Here is a 15050-nt window from a genome sequence, read left to right as displayed (position 1 = left end):
TTACTAAACCCTTACTTCTTTTTCCTTCTTCATTTTTCCTTTTTCAGTTCATTTTAGATAGTTTCCTGAATTTCTTAATGAATCTTACAGTTTTGTGAATTTCTTTGTCTTTTTCTGTATCTGTATGTGTATCAAAGCTAAAAGAAAAGAAAAGGTGAAGTAGTGTCACATTGTTTGAAATAAATTATCTCACTGTCTGAAGAAAATGGAGTATGACTAGAAAGGTGGTCTCATTGATGAAACTGGTGCAGAAGAAACATGATTATAGTTTGCATTTGATGTCTAACAGTCAACCATTAATCATTTTCAAGAATATATTTATGATTTCTAGATTTATGATTTTTACATTTTCAATATATTAATTCACAAATCCAGGCCAATCTTAGTCTGTTTAATTTCTATTTCTGAAAGTATTTTGGAGACCTTATACTCTTTTTTTTTTGTTTGGACTTGAAATACAGAGATACCTCTCTTCTGGTCTTGGACTCAATAGTAGCAGCCTAACACATGACATGAAGAGGAGAAGCCTCACCTGAGTAATATTGTGGGGGCTTCAATTTGTGTCCCCAGGAGGACAGTAGCTAGCAGCTTGTGGTATAGTCTGTTGAACTGCTTGATTATTATTTTTTTTGACCCCCTCATGTCCCTATATTTGTAGCCTTCTTGTCCTTATACCCTTGGGAGGGCCAAGAGAATGTTTCAACCGAGGAAAGCAGAACTAGTGTAAACGCAGCTATGCACACTGCTTCACTATTAAGTAAACAGCTTTGAACTGAGAAGTTGTTACAGAGGTCTGTTGCATAATGCAAGGCAGCATCATCTTTCTCAAGTCTCTGACCATCAAACAGAAGAAAATATTTACCCAGTGGGGCAAAATGAATTCCAGGATGATGTGCATCTTGTGACGGCAAAAAAAACCAACTCTTCATAACCAAGTTAAGTTTGATTTAGCATTTTCAGACTCCATCAATTGATACTTCCTATGGAAACTGAACCTTTTGAAATTTTAGTTGTATTTATTTTGTTGTTCTGATAAGTCTGGCTGGAGTGGGACAAAAAGATTTTGAGTGACATTCTGTTTAAACCCAACCTGTAAGGTAATTGTGGCGGGCAGAATGGATGCTAGCAAAATAGAAAACAGATGTGGGGAGAAAAGTACCAGATGTAATGAAACATGGAGATCAGATGAATTGCTTGAGCTTGGGAGACAATGGGAGCACTCTTCTTGGCTTCCTTCTGTGCTGATACGTGTGCTGCTTCCTTTTTCTTTCTCCAGAAATACTCATTGTATAACCTTGTGATCACAGTAGATCCCTGTTTGCACCATGGTGCTAACAAAGCTCCTATCGCCTCTCCACTCAAACGCTGCCTTTGATTGCATAATACCACTATATCTGCTCCCTCTTTTTATTACTCTTTCTTTGAGTAGTGCTAATGTTGAGTCTGATCCATGACCACTATATGTAGGTATAGGTGGTATGCTGGAATTACATGAAGTGTCCCTCTAATTTCTTTTTTTGCTGAATAAGCTAAGCAGAGTAGGTTGGAAGTTGACATGTTTAGTTCTGGGGAGACTACAGGGCTTTTGCCAGCTTTTCTTTATGTACCAGAGTGGTTATGTGGTGATGGGCAGCAGTGAGTCTGAAAGTGAAGATGAGCACAAATAACATGTTCGTAATTCCTTAGGGGTCTATGTGTCTATGTGACTTAGATGTCATGACAGTTGGTATTTTTGCAGAGGATCATAGATGTCTGAAAGTACAGTGCCTGTGGAACAATTAAACAACTGTTGGATGTGGTGGTACAGACACACAGCTGCAGTCAAATGAAAGCTCCTTCAGAACTGTGGTTTGGACCACAGTCTTCTGGGTTCTGTGGTGACTTGCTTTCACTTCAGTGCTTGCAATGAAAATAGACTTAGTTCGTTTTGTTCTATGATTTGGAGTGTGTTTCAAAAGGTCTGAGAAAGCTTAAAGCTGAAAATTTTGAAGAGTTGTTTTGGTGGCGCCCAAGGTCATTGTGTGGGATTGCATGTCCTCTTCTAGGGGAAAAGTTTGGTTTAAGCCCATATGCAATTTCTTTAGAAGATATGCACTCATAAACTCTTATTCTGTGAAAAACTGTTGTCTGATCACTTGTTTTCTACACTTATTTTATATTTTTATGTCACGTGCTATGAACAATAGATTGTTTGGAATTACTATGTGCAAGTTTGAATTTAACTGGTTTTTATAGAGTAGTTACTAAATATTTTTGTTTTGGTATGCTGTGTAAAGAATACCATGCATTAAGATTAATGCTTCCTGTACTTTATATTTCATGAATTACATAAGTTTCACCAGCAAAATGGAAGGAAAAAGATACCATATTAACCTTAACACTACTTTGTGTTGATTCATTTTATTATATAAAGCTTTGTTACACAGCATATGTTTTTAGCAGAACCACAAAATTGCAATGCTACTTTTGGCACTAAATGTTGTGCTTCTCCATTCGTTTTGATGATTTGTATTCACTTTGGGGTTATAATGTTAAACAAGGGAATCGGGTAAGTTTCATAACACATTTACTGTAACATGATACTGTGAACTAAACTTGCTGTTATTTATCTTTTTTTTTACATTTTCTCTTGTTCCAGCATAAAGCCAAGGTAGAAGCAATGACCTTAGACCTTGCTTCTCTTCAGAGTGTGCAGCACTTTGCTGAAGCATTCAAATCCAAGAACATGTAAGTATTCAGAAAATTACACGTAAGAACTTCTTGTTATTTTAATGTCTCTATCAGCTGAGCACAGTTGGCAGAATTCACCATGGTTGGACCGACCTGCAGTTAGTGAATAATCTTTTCACAGGAATTTTTTTAAACTTAAATTAAAGATCACTTGTTTTCATCCTGAAAAAATAATTACGGATCTCTTATTATTCCATGTAGCCCTAGGATTAAAAGGGGCATTGGTACCCCTGTGGCTATTGGAAAAGGTCAAAGCTGAGCTGCATAAAAAATAGCTCAGGCAACTTTTATCAGTTTTGCAGTGGCTTGGAAGAGGTCAGGGATGAGCAATTAGTGCTCTTCTTGTCTTACTTTCTTTTCAAACCTTTTCTCTCTCTCTTTTTATTTTAAAGCATTAAAAAAATAGCCCTATGAGCCAGACAGCTCCATTTTCCAGACCTCTATCTGGAATAGTCTATAATTAAAAAAAAAAAAAGGGGGAAAAAGAAAAAAGGAGGGAGAGGGGTTTGTAATGACATCACTTAACAATAGACAAATTTATATGGCAATAATCAGGTTAGCTTCCAAATGGCTTGTTTAATTTAGCTTGAACAGAACAATGAATCTCTAAATCGAAGAAATGAATTGAAATCTTTAATTGCCAACTCTTGGCAATAAATTCTGCACTTTGTGCTTTTATCCACAGTTTGACCCATTGGTTGTTGTGAGTATTCAAACTTAGCTTTTTTCTGCGAATATTTATGTCACACATATACATCTTACTGAACTTCTCAGGAGAATTTGGCCTCTTAGCTTTGAAAATATATTGTCATAGGGAAAATATATAACAAAGCATGTTTTTTCATTTTTGAAATGCTGCCAAAGCTGAATCTCACATGGATAGACAGATGACATTTTAGTACTTACAGATCTTTTAGATTCAAAGAATTGTCAGAACTGACTTCTAACACAAGTTCCTTTACTGCTAAAATCCTTGGTAACAATATTTTCTTACCATATATCATCTTCATGTATTAAAACTTTCTTGAAATAAAGACATATCCTTGCAGTATCACTGCTTTAATACTGTCAGTTTCCTAATATACAAACAGTAAGTGTTTTAATTTAGCTTCTTCATTCCTTTAATATGTTAAATTCGTTTAAAAACTATATGGTTCAGTGAAAAGTTAAACCACCTTTCTTCCAAATGTAGCTCTTAACATGATTTGTGTGTTGTAGATCGTATCATGGTCATCCTAGCTAGTCCAATTGGTATGCATGTTTGTAAATCCTTTGAAGTGAACATACTCAAATCAATTTTTGCCAGAGAACTTGGAAAATGAGAAGATACAGAATCAGTAAAGATACATAATCAGTAAGACCTCTTTTACTTTTGTTGGCATACATTGATTTACCAGTGTAGGTCCGTTAAGCTACATTGTCAGGGACGGACAGGTTTTACAAATGTTTCACTCTCATTTTATTTGGCAAACTTTTAGTAATAGACTGCATTTGTAGCCTCTGCCTTGCCTTCAAATATTTGTGTCTCAAATGCGTGATCAGATGTGTGTGTGTTCGGCAGGGCTACTCAAAGCATTATAGGAAAGTTTAAGGTCTGTATCTGTTGTGAGACTTGTGAGGTTTTGACCAAAATGAATTTCCAGTTATATTTTGTTTAAAGTCTGAGTCTGGATGGAAACCAGACCCCACACACTGCCTGTAGCAGTGGATCTTTTATCTGATGCAGATACACAAGAGTTACCTTACAATCATCTGCACTGGCAGGAGAACGGACTGGAAGACCTACTAGGGCTTTTTGGCCCTGATTTTCCGTGATTTAACTATGTCTGGGTATGATCAGAAAAGCAATTATGTGGCAGTAGCATCTTATTACTACAGTGCTTGCCCTATGTGTTTTCCAGCCCTAATGTACACTAACTGCTCTTCGGTTTTTTGTTTGTCTTCGGTTCTTTGTCTCTTCGGTTATTTGTTTTGCCATAGCATCCAGAGGCTTTTGTCAGATCAGTGATTCCTTTGCATTAGTAGCTTTATGAGCAATTGAAAGAAATCTTACAGGCTTTGGTGACAGGCTGAGTCTTGTTGTTTATGCTTTGGCAAGTCTGTCAGCTGGTAGCCTAACTTTCTTAAAAGGCTTTGGTATCTCTGATCTCATGCACCTGTAGGAGACGGCGTTCTGTGATACACTCTCCCCAGTTCCCATGAGGTAGCTCTAAGTCCTGTTAATGAGCATGGGAAATAAGTTATGAGTACAGACTTTTCTTTCTTACAAAATCTCTTACAGATTTCTTAACGATAAACTAGTGCGAAAAGCAAATTAAGTATGTGTTTGTTTTTCTTAAACAAAACTATAATTTGAGTTCTGAGTTGTATAGATCTTGGTTTCTGGGAAAAAACAACTATGATAATTTTAAATTATGAAGGAGAAAATTTATATGAACTCACACATTTTAATAAAGATTTGTATCTTTATTTCTTACAAAATGTTACGTGAAGAGGCCTTTTCTATTCAGTGGTGAATATCTTACATTTCATAGTTTTATTGTCTGTTTAATTTCTCCAGTCCACTGTTGCTTTCTGGGAAACTCTGGTATTCTACAGAATTGGTTGGTCTTGGTGACAGCTGACCTAATAACTAAAAATTTACGAAATAAAGAATAGATTTGCTTGTCTTTTTAAATTCTGCTTTTCTGGAGTACTTCATGGCTCTAGGTACTATTTTTTGTCAGCAGATATAAGGATGTACTTATAGTCACATCACAACCTGGGAGCCTGATCTTCCCTGATTGATAGCTGGTGGAAAAGAGTCTTCAAGGGCTGTGTTTCACAGATGTCTTCCAGGATGAAAAAACTAAAATGGAACTACTCCAGAAAAAGGATCCCTAAATTTCATTGAGTTAAACATCAAACCCTATTGCAGCTGGGGGAGGTTGTGGTGGTGGGATTGCAGGGGGCAGAGGAAAAATTGCTGAGATTGTAAATCTCCTGCCTTAATCAAGTAAGTTGTAGAGACAGAAAAAAAAAACCCATCTTCTTGAATGTGCTTGGGAACCTGAGAGATTATGGAAACTACGTGAAGAATGAAGAAATGTCATCCTCTGCTCAGCAGGAATTTAACAGGGGCTGGTTGCATACAGAAAACAAATGATGCCACGGAGGGAGCATGGAGAAAAACATAAATAATAAACAGGAGGAAAGAGTTACTCTGAAAAGAAATGTTTACCATAAATTGGAATAGTACTTCAGAGCTAAGAAGGCTTCCTTGTTTGAAAGTAAAAATCAGATGATTAATCTTCAAGTTATCATGCTTCTGAGATTTGATAGGAATCTTTTATTCCTGTTTGGATTTGCTAGGTGTTGCAGCCTTGTCCACAGATAAAATTTGGGCTCAGAGTATATAAACACTGGTAAATTAAGCTGTATTCCTGTAAATATATTCTAAAAAATCCTCCATCCTCACAGAAAGAAATAATTTTTTGTTTGCATTACCGATACTCTTGAGTTAATACAGCTGTTTCTCTTTCTGAGACTTTTTTTAATCCATGCAGTTCCAAGTAAAGCTTTGGGGGAGAAGGGTTTTACAGATTATTTTAGATCCTGCAGTTCTGTGATCACAGCAGAACATAAACTTCCCTTATGAGCAGAAGAGCACTCTCCAGTTTTTCTTGCCCTCAATTACAAAGATTCCTAAATGTGATAATTTCATTTGATCTCCCAAAGTTGTCTTTGGGAGAAGACAGAATAAACCAATATTGCTGTTTAAGTTTTGATCTACCTCTTACTTCCTTGTAGCCCAGCCTGAACACAATGTGACTAGGACATAAAATGGAAATCTAACTTGGTGAAAGATGGGGCTGAAGGACTTACAGAACAAATTATTTAGAGAAAGAAAGTTTGTTGTGTCACAGTGATAGCGACTACTTTTAGCCTCTCTTGTAATTTGAAATGCAATGTGATGCTGTTATTTCTGTGGATTATTGTTATTCCCCTCCTTCCTCTCTGTGATTTCTGGCTGTCTCTTAGTATTCCTGTCTTGTTGTCTAGATATACATTCCCCAGTGGGTATTTCCACCAGGAGTGAAGACCTCAATCTTCGTTCCATGTGAAGGCAGTGCTAGGGTTAGGATGAGAGTAGGAAAAGAGGTCTCAATGCACCTAAATAGCTAGATTTGTTCAAGTTGCCTCTTTTATCTATATCTAGTGTTTCCTCTCTGCTAGTTTCCAGCTCAGACAGTTGATTGAATGTCTCTGTTATAGAAAATCAAATAAGTGATATATTTATAATAATGTTCTGAGATAAGATGGATTGGCATTAGCTGATCTTTGTGCAGGTAGAAGAGGCAGACCACCCAATCTTTCATATTAGGCTTTTGGAACTATTAAAAAAGACTGAATTGAATCTCCTCTTCATTGACTGGGCACAATGTGAGGAATTATGGTTGGTATTAATCCACTTTATAGACAAAATGACTGCCTTCCTGTGTTTATATGCAACATAGCGTTTAAATATAGCCAGCATCGGTGTTTGATAGTTCAGGGTCTGTGGGATTTGGTATTTGTGTAGGAACGTGGATTTGTGGATGTGATACTTTGGTCTGTATTTCTCAGTTTAATCATCACATATTTGACTAAACTCAGCATACTTTAATTGGAGGACAGCACTAATGTTTCAGTTACAAATAGCTACCTATCAATATTGTCAATATTTACCGTCATGGTGTCATGTCATTTTCCTGATCCTCAGCATAAGAACACTTCCATGATCAAAACGGTTAGCAGGCAGAAGTGAGCAGTAAAGTTACAGATGGAATTTTATGTGCATCTTTAGTTTTGAGTGGTACACAGTGCCACTTGATTTGAATTAAAGTTATCTTCAGCCAAAGAGTAAAACATCAGTTTAATGTTCTCAATGTTCAAGGAAAAAAAATGAAATTATCCTGAAAATTCTTGAATTACTTCAAAGATAGAAAATAGTGTTTGTCAGTAGCTACTACTTGGAATTTTCTGAACTGGTAGCAGCAATTCACAATTATGTATTCACTGCAGTTATTTTCCTATACTTTAAAATAGGATTTTTTTGTTTTGTTTTGTTTGTTTTTTTGTGGCAAGAATTGGCATGTGCGAATAGGTTGTTCACTTATGCTGTGTGTAGAAATATGGAAAAGACAGCAGTTATGAATTATGATTCTCCATTTGGAACTTTAGTCTCTTCTTATTTCCCTAACTAGACCCAAAATGGAGAAGGCCAGATTTTGAGCTGGCCTCCTTAACTGAGGCCTCAAACTCTATGAGTACATTCATTTTTCATGCTGCAAGCAGAAGCACTCTGAAATCTTGTGGGTGCAATTAAGATTTCAGAGCCTGCTGAAAATTCGCTCCAAAAACTGTTTTTCTTACATGTATTATAACTGACATATTGCAGGTGTGTTGTTTTTAATCCCAATTTAACCACAATTAAATCATACATATTGTATGATAAATTCTATTCATGCATATAAATACATATGTAAAAATGGGATCTGTTTAGCACATTGTTGCATACATACCTTAAAAGATCCAGAAAAAATTAATATATGATTTAAAGAACTTATAAGTGATGTCATTATGCCAATATGCTTAATGGTTCTGTTGTAGATGTATCTCTGTCATAGATGATAGTTGCCACTGTGTACTGTCTTTCCAAATTTAAACGTATTTTCTAACGCTGTACAAATCTGTTAGCTCTTTTCCATTTATAGAAATACTTCTTGTGAATTAAAGCTAGTAACAGTTAAGCTATTCTATTTGTCTTTTCAACTTGGAATACAGTTGGTGTTTTGCCAGGGCCATTGAGGCACAAACTTATGGACGACATTGTACATTTTGAGATATCAAAAATATCCACGTTGAATTAAGAATTGAAACATGCGTAGTTCAGAAGTTACTGTTGCAGACAGCACGTATCTTAAATTTAAATAAGATCAAAGGCTGACTGCACTTGAGACATGCATAATAATATTAGAGTGAAACTTTTTTTCCCTCTCTTTGTGGTGGTAACCTGCCTTATTAAAGCCTAAGGATTGGCTTTTTGCATAAATACTGTTTCTTTTTCTTCTTTCTTCCGTTTTTAAGATCTCGTACACAATTGCCCCGTTGTGGTAGCATATCTCAAGTCATGTGGATCCAAAAACTGTTTTCCATATTTTTTAAATTAAAAATATCTCCAGCTTAACCCCTCCCACTTTTACAGAGGCAGGGATTATGATGTTTTCACTGATCACCTTTCATTTCATCTGCTGTGTCATGGAAGTATCTCCTGCCTCAGAACTTTTTTTTTTTTTTTTTTTTTTTTAAGTAAAAGTCTATTAAAATAAGGACATTTCACCATAACTTTACATATACTTGCATCTGCAAAAATATCAAAGATTTTTACATGTTTCTAATAGAATTATTTTGTTAGGTGTTTGTTACATAGTTTTATGGCTATAGCTGTGATGCCTGAAAAACTTGCAACCTTGCTGCCTCTTTGGACCCTTTGCACTGTTTTCACTGTAACCTAATGAAGAAATCTTGATAACTCCCCAGTGGCTTTCTGCTCAGCACATTGGCTTTTCTGGTTCCTATTCTGAGCTATGTGTCTATACCTAAGTCTAAACTGAGTCTAAAATGACTCATAAACTTTTCGAGTTATGTGAAGGCTGGTTTGAGTATCTAGGGAAGTAAAATAAATATGGTGTAATACGCCTGATTAAAATGTATTCTGCCACAGATAAAACAAGGATTTTGCAGCATTATAGCTTAATGGTTTTTAAGAAGATCTGTGTGTTTAATTGATGTTGTCTTCTAAAAACTCTGAAATACAGGACAAGAGTAGCTATTTAATTACATATACATTAAAATGTATTTAGTCTATTTAGTTAAAGGCTTTCTATGGGAGATAATTAAAACACATGAAGGCAGAGTTTTCTGGCACTTGGGTATGGAAGCCTTCCTGCTGACATTAGACAGGCCACGCATATACCATATGTGTCTTAAACTTAGAATCCAAAAATTTGTATTGTAGTCTGAAAAGGTTGTATTTCTTCATTAAATGTTCCCAAGCCACCAAAAATCCCTGAGGATGTCAAAGTACATTAATTTGCATCACAAGATGGAAACCTTCAGGTCTGAATGGCAACACACAGCTGCTAGGGGCTTTCTGAACTCTATTACCACTCTGTATATCTCTAGGCAAAACAGAGGAAGGAGTTGTCATTGGCAAGTGAAATGTTCAAAATGCATGAAGTGTTTTATTGTTTGAATGATCAACCGTGGTCCCAAAAACATTTTCCAAGGAGTTAAGTATTTTCAATGGGGAATATCACGAATATGTAATAAAAGTAGTAATTGACCTTCCTTGTGAGTTGTAGCTTTCTTTTTTCTAACAAGTTCTTACTGTGTACAGATGAAATTTGTACATTTAGAAGTATGTGCAGAAGCAACACGTCATTCCATAGTTATTGCAAAAATGGATGTTGCTTTACAGCTGGCTTATGCTTGTTTGTAGCTGCTTGTATATACATGTAAATAACGATTTGCTATTGGGATTCTGAAAAAGATGTATGCATCTACTTGGAGGTAGCGAATGTCCTTAGGTGTGCTGCTGAATGAAAATTACCAGATTCTGGATATTTTCATTGCTGCTGTCTCCTAACCATCAGGGAGATTTAAAACAAAACAAAATATCTTTGCAAGGCATGGCAAGGAATGGAACAAAGTGCTCCTCTTATTGTGCCAGGGCTTGAGAAAAGGAAGAGGATGAAGAAAAGATATGCTGAAAAGGTGGACAGATACAGAAATCTAGTTGCAGAGCCCTGTCCTAACCTCTTCTACCCCTACCTGGCCCTAGGAATTTCAAAATCTATATGTATGGACCTACTTTGAGTCCCTAGGGATACAGAACTAGTGAAGATGCAACACTTACTTACAGAAGAAAATGTTGTTTCTTGGGTGGATTTTGGTTTGAAATGTGGTCTTGAGGAGGCACTAAGGTCAGGGAAGAGCAGCATTGACATTTGTTGTTAATAATTTGTTATCAAAAGAAAGTGATTTACTGATGTAGTGATACTAAATAAGAAAATATAGGTTAAAAAGTTCCTAATTTCTCAGATTTCTAGCATCATATATCATTCAAGTCCAGGTTGGACAGTCTTGGGTGACATGGTCTAGGGTGGGGCGTGCCTGCCCATTGTGGAGGGGTTGGAACTACATGATGTTAAGGTCCTTTCCAACCCTAACTATTCTGTGATTCTGTGATAACCGCAGGGTGTAAATTGCCCATGTGTGGGAGATAGATTGTGTCAGGAAATTAAACCTCATCTCTGCTTTTCTTACTTTGTGTGTTGTCTTTGTGAAACTCATACAGGAGTGGAAGGAGAAATCCCAGCTTGGATCATTTGTGAGGGAAGGTGCTTTGGGCAATGCAGGTTTTACTGAGGCCAGTTTGAGGTCAAGATTACAAATGTTGAAAGTGTTAATGTTAAATGTTTAAGTGTTTATGTAATATTGGGTCTGAATTTCTCTTCAGAAGTTCAACTTTAGAATTTTCACAACATTTGAAATTGCTTCTGTAACCCAGTAAGAAGAAAAATAGGCCTTTAAAACTCTTCTGTTCCCCTACAGGTAAAATGACAGAATTTTTCTATGAAGGAAGATAACTTACTAATTTCTGGAGGTGTAACATGATGTGGGGTTTTTTTAGTTGGTTTTGGTTTGGGTTTTTTTTTTCCCTTCTCTGTATGTGTAAGAAAAGATAATACAGTGAAAACCAGGAGTAATGGATGTTTTATGTTTATTTCTAAATCTCTTGAGACCTCTGTTCCTTCTCCAAACTTTTATGAAATTGTATACTGAAGATTTTATAGTGGTAATGAATAATGATTGAGAGCTGTTTGACCTATATGGCAGTATGCAGACAATATATTATGAAGACATAAGGGCAGCTGCTCATAATAATTCTCATGTATTTGGTACGAAGGAAGAAGCTGAGCAGTTTAAGTGCACACCACCATTAATCTCTTTGAAGTGGGGCAGAAGTATTTGCTGATCAACAGTGGCAAATCCTGCAAAGAAATCCAGTAGGATCAATTTCAGAGAATTTTCCGTGCTTCTAGCAGGAGGTCATCCATCAGGGCCCTAAGTCCTGTGTTAGTGGCTTGCCTTAAAATGAAGCCTGTCTGACAAAGATCCACAATTCTGTCAGCTGACAGGTGGCAAAGAGGATCTTTTTGCTGACTTTTCAGTCAATATTTTTAGAAAAAGGGAAGTTTGACATTAAGCATTTGTTTGCAAAATTGGTTAAGTTAAGCAGTGCTCTTTTGTTTTCATCATACAAGTAAACATTTTTGGGTCATTGTTAGATTATAAATGGTTCTGAGATTTCCTGCTGCTGTCTGACTCTTAGTGATTTTCTTGTTGCTCAGTTACCCATCAGTGCTGCTTGTAAAACTGAAAGGGGTTTTTGTAGAGGGTTGTTTAACTCACTCTTTTTCTGAAGGGCCATTAGGCTAGCCTCCATGTTGGTTATTTCCTTTGTGAAAGTAGCCATTCCCTCACAGAAGGAAGTACCATTTTCTAACTTACAGAGAAAGCAACATGGGTGATGTTATGGGATGTAAAAGTTCAGTGGGCCGTGACTTTGCTTCTTTGTGGAAGAGCAGTCACAACTCTGCCGTCTTTGCTGGCCGTGACATAGACCTGCAGTTGCTTATGGGACTTTGGGGATATGGCAAGGCCTTTTCTGTTGAATTTCTGTGTAATTCCAAACAGTGTGAACTTTTCAAATCACTTGAGAAGTGCCCCAGATGGTGTGACATTCTGCTTCATGGGAAGATTTGAAAGTATTCCCTTTGCATAATTTCTGGTTAACTATTTCATTACGCTTGAAATGGGAGAACACCAAAGCCAAGAACTCTGTTGACATTTTGGCGATGCTTGTTTAACCTCCTAGTGCACAGGCTACATTTGTTGAAAAATATTATTCTTACCTTTGCAAATCATCAGTAATTAATTCCCTTGGAAATATCTACTGCTGCATGCAGTCAGCTTGGGAGGCTGCTGACAGATCATAGTTTTACATCAGGTGCTAACAAATTGATTATTAAATTTCATAACTAACTGATTCATAGCAACAACTTAATTTCTGTACCTCTCTAATGTATTCCCTGACTGTATTTTCAAATAGCACAGAACAGCTGGATTGCTTTGTTGCTTCTGATGGTGAATTGAGCACAGCATATGAGATGTGAATGACTTGCCCAGTGCAAGGGTTAGTTAATGTATCGCAGACTTGTGGAATGCACAGGATGTTAAATGGTTATCATCTGGATATTCACAATTAAGAATGTCCTTGTTAATTCTACATGCTTTTTATTTCCAATAAATTGTAACTACAGTTACCAGGATGGTGAGATTTTTCTAGAAGTGCTGTACAGCTTGCAGTTAAAGCAGTGTATTTCTGAGTCTCATGCTGTGAAGGATAAGAAACGGTGACTACATGCTATGAGGGAGCAGCTCATGTTCAAGTCTCAGTGCATACTTGCATTGTAATGGCAGACCATGTTAGCCCACTTGGTGTGATGTAAGTCACTGACTGAAGGCATTTTAAGGTGGCAATAGGGGTAAATATTCAAAACACACTGCAAGGTTTTAACTATACAATGTTTACAGAAATATCAAATAGATGTCACGGTTAGAGGGAGCAGCTTGGTTTAGAGTAAACTCTAAATAAAATTGTCCTTTGCCGCGACATTTTTTGTTGGCCTTAGCTGTGCCTTTGATGTAGAAATACAAACTATTTTAAACTAAGGTGGGATTTTTTTTTTTTTTCCTTGGGCTCAGGAGGAAGACTGATGCAGATAGCAGCAATGTTTTTAATGAACTTGTGAAATCAAGGTCATAGCTCTGCTATCACTTAAAAATACTCCTGTCATAAAGCAAAGCTGTAGTGCCAGATGTGTGGTGTGAATTGTCATGTATCTTAAAAATTTCGTTCCTGCATAATGATACGTTCAGTGATACAGAGCTCTGCACCACTGAGATTAGAATCTGTCATCTGTGGCTGAAATTCATAACGATATGGCGGCTGTTACGTAGGTAATCTCATTAATTTCCTGGTGTGTAAATGTCCAGGTCACAAAAACTTAGATGACAATTTTCAGTAATTGGACCTTTGTTAGCAGTCTGGCGAGAGACACCAATAGCTTAATGGACACAGATCCAAATCTGAGAGGTGGTTCTTTCTGAGCTGAAATGAAGCACAACAGCAGTATCTATTGATCCAATGCCTTAGGTTTGTTTTCTGTGGTGTTTTCTAGAGAAATCAGTTTTTAACCATTTAAAACTACTAATGCTAATTAAAATAAAGGAATTCTAAAAGGGAATCTGATATTAGCTTTTCAATATGTTATTAGTTTAAAATGTCTCTGTATTTATATTTCTTCACAGATTTTTCTAATAGAGTATTGTAAATACTATTAACTTTATGGTCTTCTAATTTTAATTACTTTTACTTCAGAAAAATTAGAACAAAATGTTGTTTGAAAAATACAAATCTCATGAAAAGGACTGAAGCATAATTTTCTTTTATAAAACCCAATTAAATACCCTGACAATTTAAAAGTGACTACATTTTATAGTTTTATAATTCTAGAATTGTTTTTTAATTACTTGAGCTGACAGATTTAAGTACAGAGTGCATATTTTGCCTCTGGTAGTTATTGTGTAATTAGAATTAATGAAGGATACTGCAATTCGGATAGGTGGAATATAGTTTTGGTTCATATCTGAGTTCTTTCTGTCTTATTGCAGTCTGTTACTTCACAGTGCATATGACAACTATCAAATAGAATTAAGGTCTTTTAAAAAGTGCTATATTTGCTTTTGCAGGGAATGGTGATGATATTTTTTGCATTACTGCTATATTCATATATTTCAGTCCTAATACAGGAGGCTCTTATACAAAAAATGGCATCTATGTTGAAGAAGCTTGTTCCTTTTTCCCGTCAGATCTACAAATCTGTAAATTAATTATTGCTGGAGCTTTTCATAAACTTTCAGAAGAGATGATGAATCATCCAAAATTTCCATACGTGCACATGAGAGAACCTTGCCTTTAAAAAGACAGTCCCTCTTTGTCTTCAGTTTCTGTTGCGGGTGTAGTATGTATGTGAAGGTATGATGTGTATGAGTGTTACTGACCAAAAGGCAAATCAGAAATTCAGCACTTCAGAAAATGAGCTTCCCAAAGTACACAGATGTTTCATACTGCTTCTGAAGCTTTTTGTTCAGATTTTCCAAATTGGCAC

At 36.2% G+C, this 15050-nt stretch overlaps 1 protein-coding gene across 4 annotated transcripts in view; it reads left to right on the top strand.

Moving 5' to 3' along the window:
• The window catches only part of WWOX (WW domain containing oxidoreductase), a 521778-nt gene that overhangs the window by 111182 nt on the left and 395546 nt on the right, over positions 1 to 15050 (top strand). For all 4 annotated transcript variants that reach the window (XM_030471280.1, XM_030471282.1, XM_030471281.1 and 1 more), the window contains exon 6: positions 2639 to 2727. In XM_030471280.1, the coding sequence (XP_030327140.1) occupies positions 2639 to 2727 (89 nt within the window). The remainder of the gene's footprint in view (positions 1 to 2638; positions 2728 to 15050) is intronic.

Source organism: Strigops habroptila, chromosome Z (genome assembly GCF_004027225.2).
Source record: "Strigops habroptila isolate Jane chromosome Z, bStrHab1.2.pri, whole genome shotgun sequence".
Classification (NCBI taxonomy): Eukaryota; Metazoa; Chordata; class Aves; order Psittaciformes; family Psittacidae; genus Strigops; species Strigops habroptila.
This window is presented reverse-complemented; position numbering and strand designations above follow the sequence as displayed.